The sequence below is a fragment of the Melospiza melodia genome, chromosome 3 (assembly GCF_035770615.1).
Source record: "Melospiza melodia melodia isolate bMelMel2 chromosome 3, bMelMel2.pri, whole genome shotgun sequence".
Classification (NCBI taxonomy): Eukaryota; Metazoa; Chordata; class Aves; order Passeriformes; family Passerellidae; genus Melospiza; species Melospiza melodia.
In genome coordinates this window covers 48,661,732-48,681,607 of record NC_086196.1, presented here as the reverse complement: position 1 = coordinate 48,681,607, position 19,876 = coordinate 48,661,732, and the positions used below count along the sequence as shown (strand labels likewise).

Genomic DNA, 19,876 nt, shown 5'->3' with positions numbered 1-19,876 from the left:
ATATTTTTATCTTCTAAGAGAGTATAGCTTCTTGTGACTTCAGAATTGGAGCAAGAATCATGTTAGAAGACATAAAGCTGTAAAAGCCATGGTCCCTGCAGTTGTGATCATGACAATGATCACAGTAGCCTTATTGTTTGCAGGCAGTCTCATTACTCTGGGCCAAATTCAAACTGTAAATTGTTTAAATTTGCTGATTTTTATCTAGAAGGAAATACATATTCATGTGAATTGAGGGTTCAGCCCATCATGCTTTTTGCATACAATCTGAGCGTGGGCTTCTAGGCTGTTGTTCTTGAATTAGAAATTCAAATATGGGTAATTTTAAATTGTTCTGACTTGTGCTTAGTTTTAAAGAAATTAAAGTGCTTTTTGCTTAAGCACTGTATTGTGGTGTGGAGATTGAGAGTGTAATGACAAGATCTATAATAATTTTTTAGGTGACAGTAATGTAAAGGAGAATACTTGCTGTTAAAGGACTTTTTACTTGTCTTTCAGTGTGTTCAGAAGGGGATCAGAGATGGCAGCTTAATTTCTCTATGAAAAATAAGAATTTTTAGTACAGGATTTATTTGTTTTGTATCAGTACCCTGTGTGTGGTAGGTTCTGTTTTGTGGATATAAAAGTAAATTCTGACTGTGCTTTTTGTTGCTGTATAAAAATTTTATTATTAATACAGGAACTGTTTCTGTTTAAGCAGTGTGTATATTTATACATATTGAATATGGAGAACAGCATGAATTGCCTTTTGCCCTTTTACATTCTTTGAATTTTTTCTTAGGAAGCAAAACATAAATACATAATAGCTTGGTATGCAAAGGGAAGTATAGTAGCATAGTGGAAGGAAAGACATTCAGAAACATGCCTTCCTTTTGGAGAAAGCTGTTCTTCCCAGTATTGTGCTAGTTAGCCTTCCTTTGAACAAAGCCACTTCCACAGTGTCTGTAATTCCTGCATGCAAATTTAAACTTCTCAGAAGATTCTTTAAAAGGCATTTTAAACATTATCTATTATATCGTGACACGTAATGTCCTCTGTGGTAATGTGGGAAGGTGTGATAGAGTGAGGGATGTGGGAACCCGACTGCTTGATTCTTATTCTTCCTTCTGTCCCCTATTGCATTGAAATGTCTTCCTTTATTTTGCCTGCACACCGGTCCCAGTTATGAACATCATCATCTCAGCAGGTTCCAACTGTGTTATTACAATTAAATATATTTAGTAGCAACTCTTTAATATCAGTAAAATGAGGTACTTAAAGGGTACTGCCTGAAGTGTTTGAATCTTAAAATTTTTCCCATAATCTATTGTTACGTGCGAGATCAACTTCAGTGCCTGAGCATGCAGCATTTCTACACCCTCCTACAGCTCTTCAGCCAAAGTCTGTGTTTTGCTAAAGTACTGCTTCATGTGTCATCCAGAAATTACATAATCCCTCTACTCCTGCTTTCCTGTTCTAGTCCAGCCTGTCTACAGCGATACTCTGGGACGTAGCATGTGTACATTCCTGTTCTTCTTTCCTTCTAATGGATCCCAATGTCTGCAAGCCCATGGCATGTCATTCAAATGAAAGGCCTGTGTGGCCATCTACATGAATGAAGATATACTGAGGTATAGATTGCTGTGGATTCTGCAAGTGTTATAAACCTTTCTTTTCTTTCATATTTAGTCAGTTAAATTTGTGTTAATTGAATTCCTGTCTTGCTCTAGTCCTTGCATCAGCTGGGTCAAGAATTTTGCTTTCTCTGTGATAGAGTTAGCTTATAATGAATTTGAGAAGTAAGTTCTAAAGGGTCCTCATAATGGATTGCTAAGACTGTGAGGAGAAGCTGTCAAACTCTTGATTAGCTGTTCTGTCAGAGAAGAATAGCAACGAGTCAAAACTATGGACGCCTTCCCAGGCAAGAATTTTGTGTTATTCCAAAGAGCTCTTTCTAAAGACGTTTACCCTTGTAGTAATGCCTAAAGCAGCTTTTAAGCAGACAGAATACCCCTCTTAAAATGAAATATGATGCTCCAGGGTGGTTGTAAAAGAAAATGCTGTTTCTGGTTCAAGTCACATGTAATAGATCATGGTGGTTAAAGCTCTTTGTTGGTAGAATGAATCAGTATTGACTGCCTGGTTACTCTTGTGGGTCATTACCTTGTCAGTTAATTGGAAAGCTTGTGAGGGGCTTCTCTGTGACAGTGTTTTGTGGTAGAAGAAAACAACCTGGGAATAAATGTAGTTAAAAGCAGTTTGTAGTTGGTAACGATGGCTGGTTCCTACATGGTTTTGATTGCTGTGTGTGTGTTGTATGATGGGCTAGTATGGTATCACTCTGAAGGCTAACAAGGATTTGAAACAGAATATTACTGTGGAATTCGTGCCATAAATAAAACAAATGCACTTGTAAGAGTCTGTGTGAATGCTGTTATCTGTAACAGAAGGATCTTTAGATTTGAGTTGCTGGTTAATCCAGCTATCACTAGCTTGGGTCAAATGAATTACTCACTAATGATATCCTTTATTGATATTGGTCAGATTAATATAAAATTCCATTAAAACTGTAGTTCCACAAAATTATCTTAAAACCATAGTTTTGTTGTCATTGTAGTGGCAGCATTTGATTCCTTTTTTATTTTTTACTGACTTGTTAGAGACTCATGAAAAAGAAATCTAGGTATAGGGAGAATGTTTTTTCCCACTCAGCACCTGGTCCTGAAAGTCTGCATGGGTTTGTGCACCCTTGTTAGCAATGCAGATTTGACAACTTGGTCCTAGTTTGCCATGCTGTTTTGAATGCATTGCTTCAGAAGAGGTTAAAAATTGATCTCTTTTCCTGTTAGCTGTGTGAATTATGCAGAGCAGTGAAATGTATGAACCTGAGGGGGGCTTTCTGTGAGGAAAGGAAACAGATGAGAGGAAGAGCACACGGAAGATATTTGTTAGAGTTGCCATCTATATACTGTTGTTCTTCTGGCTAAAACTGCACTTTATATTTTATTATGGCCTGGGTCTTTAGACTTGAATTTTATGAGGCATTTTCACTACAATTGGGTCAGTCACCCAGTATTCATTCAATTACACACTGCAGCCTTGCTGCTGCCCCTTGACATCTGTACACAAAGCCCATCTTTTTTTTTTACATAACCTGACCAGCTCAGATACCAATTGTGGGAGATGCTGAAAGTAACTGGGAGCTCCAAAGCATAAGAGAAGTGGCTAAATAGTTCATTCTGTCTGGCATGCCCAGAGGCAAGCAGGGAGCTGATAATGGCATCATTACACCAGCAATACTTTGTGTTTTGCACATATATTGCTGTAGAAAAGGGAGACATTTGAGACTCTGTGAGAAATGTCATTAAGCACTTCTACATAGGTAGGCAGCTGCATTTCTGATTGTTTCATTGCACAGGTGCTGGGGCGGTAATGAGGTGACAGGCCTGGCTGGGCTGTAGATAGGAAAGATGTGTGCTCCTTGAAGCAGGGTATTAGGGAGAGCAATGCAAATAGGTGCCTCATTAATGTGATTAAATGATACTCTGAATTCTGCCTCTGAGGCTATTTCACTCCTGTGTGCAGTTTGCCAGGATGGTCCAACCAGCCTTTCTGTAGGTGATCAATAGCTGTTTGCAACTCCAACTTCACCTGCTTTGGGATTCATGCTCATGAAAATGCTGACTCTTGAACTCAGGAAGCTCAGGAAGTGCTGTGCTTGGAAAATCAGGGCAGGTTCTCAAAAGAAAACTGAAATGCATACAGAAGAGGAATGCATAGGCAGCAGGGGCTGTGTGCATGTCAAAACAGGCACTCAGTCATAATGTGCTTTCTGAATAACTGTGGCTTTTGTTTCTTCCACCTGTAAAATTAATACAACACTGCCTTGGCATGCAGGAGTACCACTGAAATAAACCCAGTGATGTCTCTGATATGTCTGGATATTTCAATGCCTAACACTAGAGAAAAGCTCAGAAATATATCATTAGTTCTTGTTTAGGAAAAAATAGTAACACTAAGTCATGAAATAAATAGTTTTTATAACACATAAGGCATGAGGAAAAATTGAGATGCTGCTAATGGATTGTGCTGACTGTCACATACACAGAACTGAGGTGTTTGACAGAAAAGAAATTAGTGTGTGGTAAAGTAATTGAACAATGCAGAAAAAGTGTACACCTCCTAAGTCAGAGGGGAGTATTAAAGCAAAAATTGCAAAAAATAACCTCTCTCCTAACTCCTGATGTTTGATTTGCTTGGATTTTTGAACTTCATGTTAAAAATGTAAATGGCGGATTTATTTACAAGAGCCAAAAGAACAGGTTTACTTCAGATCTGATAATAGAAAAGTAGGAAGTCTCAATGCTTCTAATATATGGAAAAAACTCTTTAATTTTGTTAATATAAGTATGGATGATGCGTCAGTTTCAGCCCACTGTTGCATCAATTTGGTGAAAATATTTGGTAAGTTTTTATGGACCTAACGAAACTGAGTAGTGGTATTTCATATAAAATTACTGTGAGAATGAGTGACTGTAGTTGAACTTTTTCTGGTAGAGCTGAAAACTGGGTTGTAAATTGCCAGTTCTTTGTGTCAGAAATGCCTTTGTGTTGGGTTTTTGGATGATGGTCTAGCAAAACACCAGTCCTGGACATTTCTGGGAACTTCTCAGTTTGCTTTAGGTATTATGATTACGCAAATAATCATAATTGTGCTTCAAAGGGTAAGTAAAATCTGTATACTTGTTAATAAAGAACTGTAAAGGTGATGTTGGTTAGTCATTAGCAACCCTGAATGAAGCATAGTTTTTGTCTTGATATTGACTCTGTTGTGTTGGTATGAGTCAGCTTAACACTCTATTTCCATAAGAAAATGTGTCTTGTGTAGAAGGCCATGCTGAGCAGAGGTTAACTTTTTTATTTTATTTATTTATTCTATTTTGTTTTAATTCCTTCTAGCCTTCAAGAGAAAGAACAATTGTACAGCATGTCCATTAAAGAAACTACTGCCAAAGTAAGTACATGTTTTCAGTTCTTCAGAATATTTACAGAAGCAGATCATAGCATGCATATTGTCTTTGTTTTAGGAAGTTGGTTTTGTGGTGCTCCTTCTAAGAAGATTTTGCACATAAATATTTTGAAACATACACTGAAAAGCCCTCCCCAACTTTTTGTTTGAACAGGCCACAGGGATTATAATACTTCAGGAAGCAGATAGAGTAATGTCTTCTTTCTGAGCTTTTTTACTAGCAATCCATGCTCTTGCTGAGGTCTCTATTCAGGAACACGCTCCTCAGCTTCATGAAACTATGGTCACAGCTGAATGCTTTGGCTCTTAATACAGAATCTCTTCCTTTCTTGTCTAACTGGTTTTGTTGGTGTGAAGGGCAGAGCATAAATGAAGTACCTCTTTTCCCCACCATTTCACTAATAATCTAGCTAGCAATCTCATTTTCATACCCTTTAAAAATACAAAGAAAAGTGATATAGCTTATTTAGCACAATTTTTATTTCTAACTAGAAATGTTAATTCTTTTCCTTTATCTTTCTTATTTCATGGGCTCCTTTCAACAAGTAGAACACTAAAGTTTTATTTCAGAATGGCCCAGTTGCTCCATGAATGCTCTAGGAAAAAAAGATCCATTTACTCTAGACAATTCACATAGATCTATATAAAACAGGAAGTGAAAAATATTTCTGGGTTTTGATTAATAATGAATTTATACTCTGAAATAAACTTGTTTTTCATATTTTCTCTAATAGCAGTTACCAAAATCAGTAAAAATTTTGTCCTTCATCATCTGTTCTTCCTAATCGTCTTGGCCAACACTTTGACTGTGCACTGTGGAAAATATAATTTGAAGACTGCATCTCATAACCACTCATTTCTTCTCTTCCAGTCTATTTTGAGCTCATTTTCTCTATTCCTTGCTTATACCCACATCATGGGAAAATTAATATAGACTATAACAATGATTACCGCTGTATTTTTTAAATGACTATGAATAAAGGGTCAAGAAAATTATTGTAACTGACCTACAGCTCATCTACTAAAATGAATGAGACATTAAGTAGCTCAAAGTGATGTTTCAAGTGTTGTTTCAAGCCATTTGCAAGCTAAAGCATTAGGTATGGAATTTACCTTTTTCCCAGAAAAAGTCTCATGAGGTTTTATTTTATCACCATAGTAGCTAGACACTTTTTCAATAGCAGCTGAAGCCATTGGGTTACAGTAGAGAAGTCTGTGAGGTAGTTTGTCACAGCTTGGATTTTTTTTCTTTACATTTTCAATAGGTAAAATACTATTTTAATTTTATTCCAGTCCTATGTGATTACTTTTATTTGTTATAAAAGATAAATAGGAAGCATGTAGTGAGATTCCTCCAAATAATTTCCTATTTAGTTTATTCATATCATCTCATCCTATTATTTTCATCTCAAAATAAATAGAGCTGGTCTTTTAAACCTTTCTATTATATGGGGGAAATATTCCTTTGTCAAAGGTCTATCCTTTTCCCCTGTGCCACTGGCATTTCTATGGCCTTTTCTGCCTCTTCTCTCTTGTTTTCAGCTGTGACTGCAAAAGCTAATTTCTGCCTGCTAAGGAAGGGAGTGCTGCCCCTTATTCACCACCTTCCTTCAGAAATTAATATCAGCTTTCACTAATGGCAAGATTGTGATGTGTGGGAGACCAGGTAGACTCTTCCTTCCTTTAGGCAGTGTTAGCAGAATTTGTTTATCTTTTCCAAGGTGCTGGTTTTAAAGAAATGTGAAGGTTACTCAAAACTTCTTTTCTCTTGAGATGATTGGAGAGTCAATTCCGGTGCTTTACTTGCTGTCCTTGTCCATGTTTTTGCTGCTTTAGATTAAGATCATAAGCTGGAAAGATGGAAGAGGATGACAATGGGCAGACTTGCCTTTGATATTTTGCTGTTTTTCATCTTGATTCCTCATATCTTTGCTAACCAGCTTCCTACTGGTTTCAGATAGACTGCTTTTTTGAGTAATATTTCACTCTGAATGCAGATTTGTAAGGTATATTCCTAAACAAAAACCCTTTTTAAATAAAACCAAAAAGCCTGCTTTTAAAAAACCTCAGAAACCACTGAAGAGGATTTTAAAATAAATACAGTAGTACTTGTCTGCAAAAACACTTTGCTGAAACTGAAGGAGATTTTTTAGACTTTTAGACGTTTAGACTTCGAGCTTGTTGGTGCGTGGGTCACAGCAGAGCTGGTCACTGAGAGCAGTCAGGCTGGTTAGAGAAGGATGGTGTTCACTGGGAGCCCAGGACACTGGCTCTGTGAATGTTCCCCATCTTTGTTAGCTAAGAAATAACCTTTCCTTGGTGGCTGAATAAGCTACTGTAATGAATAATGGGATCTATTATGAAGATACAATAATTATAAAAAATGAAAAGGATTGGAGCTTATAGAGTAGCCCTGATGTAACTCAGAAGCAGTGCCATTAGTTTAGGGGATATTACTTTGTCTTTCCCACTTGCTCATTTAGTTTTGTTGAACTATGCCATATGATAGGTCTGAAGATTAATGTTGTTCATTTATCTACAGAATACATGTGACATTGATACAAGCAGGGGCCCAGCAACCTCCTTATCTCATGTTCCAGAAGAATCATCTCCGAGTTGGAGGGGCTGCCTTTCTGCCTCCGGTCCCTGCATTTTGGTCCTTTAATAAAGAGTGCCAGCAAGCTTTGTTCTGACAGTGGGACTTAAAAAGTGGACAGTGCTCACTAGAAACTGATTAAACATCCCACCTTATTTTGCATAATTGCCAAACAGCTGTCTAGTGATAATGACTTTAACTTATTACCAGCATGGGATATATTCATGCAGTGTTCCTGGAGCTGAAAGATTCCCCATCTAATTGCAATTCACTGAGCCATTCAATGCCCCTAAAGAGAGAGTACTGCTTGGAAAGAAGTCATTAAAAACTTTCAGATTTATTTTGGAGATGGGAGACAGAAATGGCCTTTGGGTTTTTTACGCACGTTTTTTCACCTCTGACAGGTTTGGGGTTTTAAAAACATTTTAACTGAATTACCTGGTGAGTCACTTAGAAGGGGGTGCTGAAACAAACTGAAATATCTGGGAATTAAAAAATTATAGTAGGTGCAGAAGCCATATGTGTTTTTAAATTAATAGGATGACTCTGAAGTCTTTACAAATAACAGTTACTGCTTGGAGGATAGTTCTGTTGACTCAAAAAAGATTGACCCATTTATAGTTAACAGATAATCTCAGCAAAGTAAGAGGGTGCTATTAATTCAAAAGGATTTAAAGTTAGTGTTATGTACAAATTATTATAATTTAATTGTACAAACAGGTAAACCATTAGAACTATAAAGTTTTGCTCTTTAAAAAGTGAAGTGATAACTGTGCCTCTGTTAATAAGCATGGCACTTGTTTTTGAGGAAGGAAAAATAAAAGTGAAGGAAGGCAGGGAAGCTTCTTTCTGGAGATTGCTTTTCAAGTGACATCATTTCAGAACTGGCCTGTGCCTGTCTTGACTATTGCTTTAGTTTTGGTTCCAATGAATGAAATGTTTTCTTAAGTGTCAGCTACTATTTTAAGAAAGTGTTTGGCATCTGCCTCCAAAACAAGAGATTTGCCTTGGTTCAGTGAAAGGTTTTTGTTTATCATTTTGCTTTCCTTCCAAAATGATGCAATATGGAGTACACCCCAACATTTTGAATATGTGGGGCTTGTATAAATTTTGCATGGTGCATAAGCTCCTTCTGAGGTGACAATGTACGCTGAAATGTAATTTCAGTGAAATTAAAATTCAGTAAAAGCTGAATTTCCTTTTTATTTTTTTCTCTATTTTTTCCTATCTCCATGTTTTCAATACCAAGACATATTGATTGTTGAAGGACCTCCAATTAAAAAGATAAAGAGAGCAAGGGAAAGTCAGGAACATGAACCCTAGTCATCTGTGTCCTGTTGTTAAACAAAGTACAGTATCAAGCTGATATAGCCTAATTTGTTGCCTTTTTTCAGTTAAAATGCAGAGCATAGTGTATTTTGTATAAAAATCAGTGCACATTGTATGTTACGGAATTTTAATCTCCAAATACTGGTTTAGTTGTGCTCCACTTCAAGCATGATTATTAATACTGAAATTGTGCAGAATTTGTATAATGACCATTCTTCTGTGTGCAGCCTCAGTATGTAGTAGTGGAACATGTCCTCTCTCATGCAGGTAGCTAATGTTAATACCATTTCCTGTTTAAATAATAGAATGTGCAGCACAGCTTGGACATTTTGATTCAATGTTGGGTGTTTCTGTTAAGACATCACTTTTTATTAAGCTTTTTTACCTTGCTGCAGGATGTTATGTCATGTCTGTTAACCAAGAATATTTGAAGCCCCATTTCAACTGTCTTATACTTTTACATGAATGAATTCTATATCATGGCTGTCTGCCTCAATTTAGGTTTGCACGAGTCAGAAACTCTGCAGTACTTTGAGGAGGAAAGTGAGTGATATTGAGACTCAACTACCAGCTCTACTTGAAGCCAAAATGCTGGCTGTTTCAGGTAAGTTTTAAAGTGATGAGAGGGATTAACAGTGTTAAGGAGTGTATTAGAGTAGTTATTGACCTCTTTGTAACACACTTGTTAGGGAAAGTTGTTCATGTGCTTGAGTAGAGCCCTTGAAGTCATGACCAGCCTGGCAGAACTAAACTATGGCTATGCCATGCCTTGTGTAATGTACTTCAGGTCCCTCTCCACAATTTGGAACTACTGGCAAAGCTGATGCTGTGAGATAGACCATTAACATGCAAAACACATGGTATTTTTCCATAGGTGAAATTGATGTATAATCATCAGTAGCTGTTCCAGGACTCCTCGAGTTACATTCTTGGAGCTCTCTAGCTAAATGGTAAATGTATACCTAAGGTATCATAATTACAAGTCTGGCTTTAAATGACACTTTAAAACGGAATACAATAATTGGCAGCTTCTGCTGTTCAGATCATTAAACAACTAATGTTGGCAGCAAAAGAGCATTTTCATCCTTGGAGCACTCATGCATATTATTTACAACCAGTAAACCACTGAAATGTGATTACAGAGTGTGATACATAACAGCCTTACATGCCACTTGCTTGGGATGGCTGCACTGTTCACCAAGGAAAAAGGGCAAATCAGCCTTTTCTTTTAAGTTGGAAGAGGTGAATTTTCTTATTCAGCAAATGTTTCAGTAGGTGTCTCTCTGCTAAACACCTGCCTCAGAGAGGAAGCTGAGTAGAAGGGAATGTGGACTTGAGTACAAGGAGTTTTCCAGCGTTACACCAAGTAAAGAAAGGCTAAAAGATTTTTGATACATGTCGAGATTTAGCTCTCCATATGTGATTTACCTTTTCAGTTATATATAAGGATCTATATTGCACACATAAATGATTTTAAAATGAAAGCTTGGGCAGTCGCATGTTTTGTTTGCCAGAAGTGGATAATGTCAGACTTGAGCAAAGTCTTAAAGGAAATTAAAGCCCAGATCCTGTGTTGGTGCTGAGCCAGTTTCCTTTCTTCTCATAATACCTTTTTAAAATGGAAATCCTCTTTATTTTTCCTCAGCCTGTAAGAGGTAAATCAGGCAATTGTCCTTCTCTCCCCTTAGACTGTTTAAATGTAGGTGACTTTCTCACTTTCAGAAAAGGGGTTTTATGGCTTGGGAACAAAACAGCCCATTAACTGGACATGCAGTAGTAACTACAGACTACATGTAGGAAGCAGTTGGCCAGAAAAGCTGTATCTCAGTCTGACACTTGGAGAGAGTGAATGACAGCTTGAGGATCATTTCCAAAACATTCATAACAGCATTTTATACTTGTTAGCTCTTAAAAGAGGTTGGTTGTTTCAGGAATGAATTCCAAAGTCAATTTAATGCTGCTCTTTCTATAAACTGTTTTTTACAATTCTTTGACTGCCTTTCTATGCTTTTTAAGAAGTATCCGTGCAATTTCTTTGTGCTGATAAAAACACTGTTTCTTCTTTTACTCTTGCTTCAGGGAATTTTAATGACTGTGAATGGTACAATCCTAATTTGTTACTAAGGCAAAATTCTGCATGGCATGGTTAAAAATCAAGGATGAAGAGTAATTTGGTGACAGTGGACACTGTAATTTCTTTACCTCATTGTAAGATACAGATACATTTAGTCAACGTGGTGGTACTTGTTTACGTAAAATGCAGAGTTGTATACAGAGGACACAGGGGAGATAGAAGAATAAAAAGAAATTTTTTTTCTCTGAAGACCTGAAAGCAAAAAAAAAACAAACAAAAAACCAAAAAACCACCAAAATCTGAACACACCAGAAATAGTCTTAGAGCATGAGGTGAATAAAAATCAGAAAATCAGAAAAGCCACAATGCAGAGTGAGTTGGAGCTAGCTAGCAGAGAAGCAAATCAGGAAGAAAAGATTTGTTAAATGCAGAAGGAGAAAGAGGAAAGAAGAGATGAAAATAGTGGGGGTTATGTTGTTGTCTTTTGGTTTTGTTTTGTTTTGTTTTTTTTTTAACTTTATAAGGCAGAACCAGTGGATAGTGGATAATGGAGAAGGATAAATTGCTTTAGTTTCTGTGTATTCATGTGTTAGGAGTAAATGAATGACACCTCTTAAGGAAAGCATAGTTAAGAAGCAGGTCTTAACCTTCTAAATACTGGGTAAGATTTAAGCAAGGTACTTTATGTGCATATTCCCTGGTCTCTCAGCCAACAGTGTTAATGAACATATACTCAATTGTTAGGAGTTGGAAGAATGTTCCGTTGGGAAATATGCAATTATTTAAGGACAGTCTTGGAACAGCATGAAGTTCAGAAAGAATTATAGTGTGTGCATATGTAAATATGCAGTAATAATATAGTTTAGTCGTCATATTTATGTGTTTTCGTTTAGTTTGGGAACATCAGGCAGGGTTAAATGTCTGTTACTTCTTCTTATGTAGCAGTTAGGTAATTCATTCAGACAGTTTCTTCAATGGAATCCTAATGGACACTGAGAACAACTGTTTTTCTCTGTACAGTTGTCACATCATTTTTGATTAAAGTAGCATTTTTCTTGAGGAAGCAGAAAGAGTTAAGTGACTTGGAACAATGTCAAAGCAAAAAGGGACTTTTTGGGACTTCTTCCCAAAAGTTTGATTAGATGAACTAAAGAATAGAGTTATTAAGTGAAAATTAGCTTCCAGAGCTTATATGTGGTGGCCTAATGATGTGATGACTTGGAAAGCATGATATATAACTCAGCCTTTAATGGCTATTTTGACAGCTTCAGACAACATTCATTTGCTACATGGACTGTAGTTTCTAATGCAAATACATTTATTTAAAATATTGACGTATTTGCACCAAAAATGTAGAATATAGTTGATATTATTTTTGGAGGAAAATGCCATGATAAATGCAATGCAAGCAGAAGTTCTATTAGTCTTATCAATGCAACACCATGGAATTTAAGGCTATATGATAAATGATACTGTAAAGACATAAGAGACAATACTATGCCTATAAATGCCTCTCCCTCCTATTATTTCATCCTGGGAAGAAGTATAAAATTAAATTTGCAAGAGAAAAAAGAAAGTTTGTGCATATTTGGATTATTGAAGGCCATAAAATAAATTAAATTAATATTCAGTGAGCTTTCTTATGGGAAAAAGAAAAGAAGCCCGTACTTATATGTTCAAGAAGTGTTTCTATCAACAGTTACAGTTCAGAACCTTTAAATCAACACCTCACTTACACCTGATTGGCCTGTTGGGACAAATAACTAATGGTTAATGCTCTGGAGATGCTAGTCCAGAATTTTCCTCCAGAGATAATTAGAAGGATCCTATATTGTTCCAGTTATTAAGTCAATAGCTTTAGGTAATTATAGGTAACAAGTACTCCTGATGTCATGAAATGTTATTGTTGATATTCACATTTGTAAATTCTCATTGATGGACTATTATAGTTTACCATCTAGTAGATTTTTCTTTAAATATTTAAAAGCCACTTTAATGTCAGTGCTTAGAAACCTGCATGTGATTTTTCCAACAGCTGCTTTTTACAGTGGCTCTTAACATGCTCATAAAATTTTGTAGTCAGTTATAGGGAGAATGTGTCAGTAACTGATACTCTGTTCTTTCTTTCAGTATTGTGTTACTATTTAGCACGAAACTTTTCTGGGGAATAAATTTCAGATTAAATAATTTGAAGCTGGTAAGAAGATTCAAATAAGATGATGTTTAAGCAAGTGTGAACATAACTGTAGAAATACTGTTGAAATTATTTTCATATTTTGATCTGTTTTATACAAGAGGAAATAATAAGAAATGGTGTGTTTCTGTTGTTTCCATAGTGAGAAAATAATTTGGGAATAGGAAGGAAGATGCAAACTAAAATGAATTTTTAGTCCTGTTTCATCTCTTTCCTATATTTGAATAAAAAAGGTTTGTGGAGGTACATTTTACATTGTTTTCATAGACTCTTTGAGAACTTTTTTTCCTCCTGAGAATGCATATTAGCATGGAACTAGATAGCCAGAAATTGAATTAATGGGAAGCTAAGGAGGCATGAATGAAATACTGTGTTTATTATCCCTGAGATGCATGTTGTTAACTTTCTGGGTTTGAAAACACAGATTAGATCCAAACACAGAAGTTAGAGTGAGCTGACTTGAAGTTTGAAAAATCTTTAAATTGTTTTATACCAGTAAGAGATCATGTGTCATCATCCCATAAATATCATTACCTCTATTTCATTAAGTACTGGCAAGTGGGAGCTGCTTGGAAATGATGTTGTGGGATGATTTCCAGCAGTACAATAATTATATATAATAATATAATTCCTTATGTCAATGTAAAAACATAGTTTTATAAGTAACATGACATAAATACAAGATAGCATATTTCACAAAGCTTACTTTTAGGGCTGTTGCCTCTTTGGCTGCTGTTTGATGCTCATTTAGGGCAAATTCTGCATGGATCCAACTGTAACAAAAAGAGCCCCCAGCTTTCCAGATTTGGTGCTAAGTATTCCTGTTGGGAATGAGTGTGTTAGAGAGGGGACAGAGCCATCAGGCTGGAAGATGCCAGTGCAGGCAGAAGGACATTTTCAGCCATCCATCTGTGGTTTATGTTAATGGATGCCTCATTTTCATGCTCCTGCTGTAGTCTGTCATTTCATTCAGAAATATGGATGGACACATAGCTCTTGGTATGATGTTGAGTTCTTCCCCAGATGTGCTGCATACAGCACTTAATTTGTATTTCTGTGGAAGGTAGTGGTGTGCCTGGTCTCTTCAGCTTTTCTTTTTCTGAGAATTGAGGTAAGGGTTGAGGTAGAGACAAAAATAGCAATGCTGCTTTGTGCCTTCTCATGAAGGCTCAGTTTTTTGATGAATTGGAGTCTGATAGAGGGCTGCATCTTGTCAGATGATATAGCTGTTATATAGATATTTCCCATTCTTGATTCCAGCAGCTGCCTGGGTTGATGGAGCAGAGGCCTATTCAGATTAATTCTACTTCATGATTGCAGTGTCTGGTTCCAGCATTCAATGCTGTGTATGGTCATGTCTTCCCACAACACTCACTTTATACTCCATGAAATAAAATTTGCCACCATGAAAGCCACTGTTACTGGCTTTCAGTGTACTTTTTGGCATGCCTGTTAACTAATTTGAAAAATAATGCTAGTGAGTCCCCCAAACCAACTCTCACATGGTCCCTCAGACTTCAGACAGCTCTGTGTTGTGGCTTGTCCCCAGCCAGAAGCAAATGTGGACATTCTGTCTGCTCACAGTAGGGGAGGAGAATTGAAAAAGAAAAAAAGCAAAACTTGCGGGTTGAGATAAGAACAGTTTAATAACTTAAGCAAAATAAAATATAATAATACTAATGATAAAAATAACAGCAATAATAATGGTAATGAAAAGGAGAGTGAGAGAGGCATAAAGCCCAAGACAGGCGAGTGATTCACAATACCTATAAAGTGATGCCTGCCACCCATAGACCAGTGCCCAGCCCATTTCCAGCCAGCTGTTGGTCCCTCCCAGCCAACTCCCCCCAGTTTATTTGCTGAGTATGATGTTCTGTGGTATGGAATATCCCTTTGTCCAGTTTGGATCTGCTGTCCTGGCCATGCTCCCTCCCAGCTCCTGGTGTGTTTGCTTGTGGAGCATGGGAAACTCAGATGTCCTTGATTTTAGGCTAACAACCATTCAGCAACAACTAAAACCATCAATGTGTTATCAACATTATTCTCTGCCTAAATCCAAAGCACTGTACCAGCCGCTAAGAAGAAAATTAACTCTATCCCAGCTGAAACCAGGACATTATGCTTTTTGTCTTTTTAATGTCATTTTCAAGTCAGACTGCTGGATGTTACTGGCTTTCAGTGAACTTCAAGGGTAATTCATTGTAGCTGAAGTTTCAGCATGATATGTGACCAGACAGCAGAAAATCTTTTCTTCTGTTGGAGAAGTCAGTCATGAAACAACTTACTTTCTTTCACTCCTCTTACCTAAGCAGCTATCCCTGGAGCAGGAGAGAAGCTCAAGTTGTCTCTTTGGCAGCTTCTTTTCTGTGGTTTTGTGCTCAAAGGAGACATGTTGGATGAGAGAGCTGTGAAGAGAAGGTGCTGTCACCCTGCAGAAAGGTTGTGCTGTGGTCTGGAGTGCATGAGGGAAAACACTTGTGGAAGGGGACAGTGATATCTCTCTCCATTGTTACTACTGACTTGAAATGTTATTACTTTGGGGTTTATTTATTTGGGCTCCCCACCACCCCCTTTTTTAATTTTTTTAATTATTCCTGAGTTGTTCCATGGTGACTGATTAGGTCCAGGTACAAGAGGCACTCTGTAACTGAGAATTGCTCCTCCAAATGTATGTCTGTGGGGTCTCTCACCTTCTTCTAGCTGACATTTACCTTTCAGAATTATATCAATCATGTAGTTGTATTATGCTTCATAAAAGCATTGACATGTGTTATTGCTTAAAAACAATAATTGCAATTCAAATGTGCTGGATTTCTGTAAAATGTTTGAGGAGATGGTAGACTGTCCCTCATTTGCAGTTTATTTTTTCAGAGGTGCAAACATACTGGCAGTCCTTCCAGAATCTTACATTTCTGTCATGTTTTTAGCTTTTTCCCTTTCCTTTGTGTGTAGGTGAATGGTATTTATTTTCTTCAGTTTCTTTTGTGGTGTTGAAATCACTTTGTTATCCTCATTAATCACAGGGTGGAAGATTTTCAGCCTTGAATTCCAGTACCATTGATAAATAATATGGTGGCAAATGCCTTAAGCTAAAATGCAAATTTTCACTTATGAATTATTAAAGGTAGTGCTGTAAGTATATGAAGAATTAATTTATAGATAATGATAAATAATGATCAGTCTATTCCTTGTTACATTTAGGCTAGTGTCAAATAGATATGCTTTATTATTAATGAAAAAAATTACTCCTTTATTTGTACTACAATGAATATATATTTTCAGTGGGACTTAGACTTCTCTCTCTGCTTCAAGCATAACTAATGCTTGCTGTGAATGTACATAACTTCTGCCATAAAGTTGAGAAAAACTGTGAGTAAAAAATTTGTGGACCCTTAACTTTGTCGTATATTTTGAAGGGGGAAATATTTAATAAAGTCTAATTAATAACATATTTCTTGTTTTTTGGTAAAATTGCACAGATTTCAAGCTGTATTTTTAATCAATTTGTTGCTGGCAAATGGTATCAAAATCATGATATTTTACTTCAAGGCTACTAAATGGGCCACAATCTGCCCAATACAGTAAAATCTGACGAGGAGGTGTTATAATGGGCATGAGTTTGTGGCTAAATCTATTGAAAATATATTTGATGTGCAGAGTACTATTTAGCTGTAACCATACAAGAAAAATTTTAAGAATAGAGGAAATTAGGGATATATACTAATGTTTACACTAAGTGAAAGCAATTTTATAGCTACTTTCTGCCTGGAGATTTAAAAAAAAAATTACTATTTTTCCTGTGTGGGTTGTTGTACTTGATTTGGCTGGTATTTTTGGCATTCACATCAAGCTGCTGGAGCTTACCTGATGTCACTTTCTGTAGAGGATGAAGGATGCATGGAAGGAGAGAGCCCCAGAGGGCAAGATTAAGCAGGAAGATTTAAATTTTTTTGTTGCTGTCTTTTGAGGTAATGGTACTGTTCTGTGCTTCAAAGTGAAGTGTACATGCTCAGTTCCTCATGACAGTGCACTGCAGGCACATGAGCTGTTCAGAGCACTGGCTACTGCAAGTTTCCTGCCCCAGTTTTCCCTCAGTGTGTTTATATGGGTGTGGATGCAGTGGCTAAAATTGCACATCTGTAGCAAGCATCACTGTGAGACAGAAGGAAAGATGGGAAAAGGGGCATCTTGCTCTTCAGTCAACTTCACAGAATCCTGGTTTAGATCAGAATCTCAGCTTTGATCTTAGACTATTAATTCCTTAGCTTTGTTTTCTCTGTAGGTATTTTCTGAGTGACCAGTCCTATTGGCTGCATGGTTTTTGAGTTTCCTGGGAAGAGGTAGACTGACTTTACTATTATCAGCCAATCAGAACCCTCTCACTGGTATGGCTGCGTAAAATATAGCTCCCAGTGGTTGACAAAGTAACAGCTACTGTGTTCATTTAGGCAAACCAATTATTAAATTATCAAAAAGAGGAATTGTAGCATTTTGAGAGCATTAGCAGAATAAAATATCCTGACATATGTTTTCAGAATGTTTGTATGGTGTACATCTCAACCACAAAAAAACAAACCACAGCAAAACAACAATAGAAAAGCAGCCCAGGAGGGCATGTTTTTCAATGCTGGCAGCTATGGATTATATATTAATTTTTAAATCAACCTTCTTATGGCATGTAGAAAGCAGTTATTTTTGTTACTGGGACTGAGGTCAGAGCTCAAGGTAATGCCTGTGTTTTTATATGTTCTTCTGAATTTTCACTGCAGACTTACAGACATTTTTGCTGTCATGGGAAGCTGCAGCAGGTAGGGTATCTTTGGCTTTTGGGTTTGTATCTGGTGCCATTTCCTTATAGTCTCAGTTTTGATATAAACTTCTCTGGGGATTCAGATCCATTCAGTATGTATAAAACTTTCATATGCAATATCATACCTTTTTCCTTGCTGCCCTCTGAAATGTAACAGGAGGCTCCAGATTCTAATTAAGATTTTCTCACCTTCATGTTTTATTAAGGCTCCTGTGCGTTGATGCTTGGGATGAGTTCAGGTGGATAAAGGTGGACTCAAGTCTTGATGCCTTAGAATCATCTGAATATTTGCCAGTTTTCTAAGTGATTTTGTCTTGCTTATTTTGCTGCTTTGTTTGGCCCGTTTGGAAACATGACAAATTAGGGTAAAGAAATTTGTGCTGTTGTTTCCCAGTAAAGCTCTGGTAAGCCATATGATCCTACAATTTGTAAAGCATGTTTATAGTTATGTAATTGGAAGACAGAAGTGGAAAATAGGGCTTTAGCTGGGACTTAGAAATTAAGGACTTTCAGTCTGTTAAAAAGAAACCAGAAAACGTCACCTTTAAATGAGGAAGAGGTTGGATGAAACTATCATAGCCTTGGGACTAAAGAAACCACCAAAAGACCAAATGCAAAGCAAGACTACCATGCTTAGCAATGTTCAGTCTTCAACTTCTGACTTATTTGATAAACTATTTTCCAAAATTTTGATAAGTGCAAGCCTCCCTTTGGCACGCCTGCCCTCATAGAGCCACTGGAGTTTGCAACAGCGCCTTTGCTCCAGGAGAATGGCTATGGGTGTTTGGTGGAAGTGCTCCTGTTCTCTCAGGCATTCTGGAGGAATAGAACCTCTCCTGGCAGCTGCTGGTGGTGGTTTGCCATCTTCTGACCAGTGTAAACACTTGCATCCTGTTCTTGCTTCCTTGTCTTGAAGAAACTGAACAGCAGGCTAAGTGTTCTCTTTTAAGGCTTTGTGACCAACACTTCGACGCCAGGTCAAAAAGATGTAATGCCATAATTCAGGATATTCTGATGTGGATTTGATTGTTTGGATTGCATGTTAATATTTGAAAATAAACTTTTCAATTGGTCTGTTGTGTCTAAGCAACAGTGTATCATATTGTGTAAACAAAACCAAAAAGAAACCCTTACATCTGAATAATGCTGGTGGTATTATAAAGTGATTTCAGGAGTCTAAAGTCATTACACATACCTCAGAAGCTGATGAGACATTTTTGTGAATGGATTGTTTTATGTTAATATTTGCTTCAACGCTAAATCTTCTAAGTGCCTTTACTTACTAAATACCTTTACTTATTAGATCATATCACCAAATTTTTGCTAATTTAGGATGATATCACAGCTTAAGCCCTATGCTAAAGGTTTTCTTTCTTTTATTGGGCAATTCTATATGAAAATTATTTTTATCAAGAATTCTTTAGCTTGAAGTGTGGTGGTGGGGTTTTGTTCTTTGTGTGTATGTTTTGGTTTGGTTTTTTCCCCCCAGCCAAGTATCTCAATCATTAAAATGATTCTGGTACAGTTGTGCAAATGTAGCATTGTTACTATACTGCTGTTTAAAATAATTTAATGGCTGAGTATCTCACTGTCCTTTTCTATTTATTACAAAAGACTTCTTTGCAAAGTAAGGAAACATTCCTCTCCAGCTGCTTATAAAAGTGGTTTTCAGAACATTTAAGTGGATAAATGTTACTAGGCTACACTCTAAACCACTTGGGAGTTGAACTTTTTACTCTGTATTCCTGTCCAAAGGAAGCAGACATTTTTAAAAACTCCAAAACAGTGTAAGCTGGTAGTGTAAGCAAGGCATTCTACCTGTCTGTGACATTTCATTGTTCAGGCAGAGCCAGAAGTGGAGGGTT

General features: G+C 36.9%; 1 protein-coding gene across 5 annotated transcripts in view; it reads left to right on the top strand.

Annotated features, from left to right (window-relative positions):
- The window catches only part of DISC1 (DISC1 scaffold protein), a 176,096-nt gene that overhangs the window by 70,897 nt on the left and 85,323 nt on the right, over window positions 1-19,876 (top strand). For all 5 annotated transcript variants that reach the window (XR_010027113.1, XR_010027114.1, XM_063151636.1 and 2 more), the window contains 2 exons: window positions 4,939-4,993; window positions 9,435-9,537. Coding sequence is in view for 3 of the 5 variants with exons in the window: in XM_063151636.1 (XP_063007706.1) it covers window positions 4,939-4,993; window positions 9,435-9,537 (158 nt within the window). In the remaining 2 variants the exon portion in view is untranslated. The remainder of the gene's footprint in view (window positions 1-4,938; window positions 4,994-9,434; window positions 9,538-19,876) is intronic.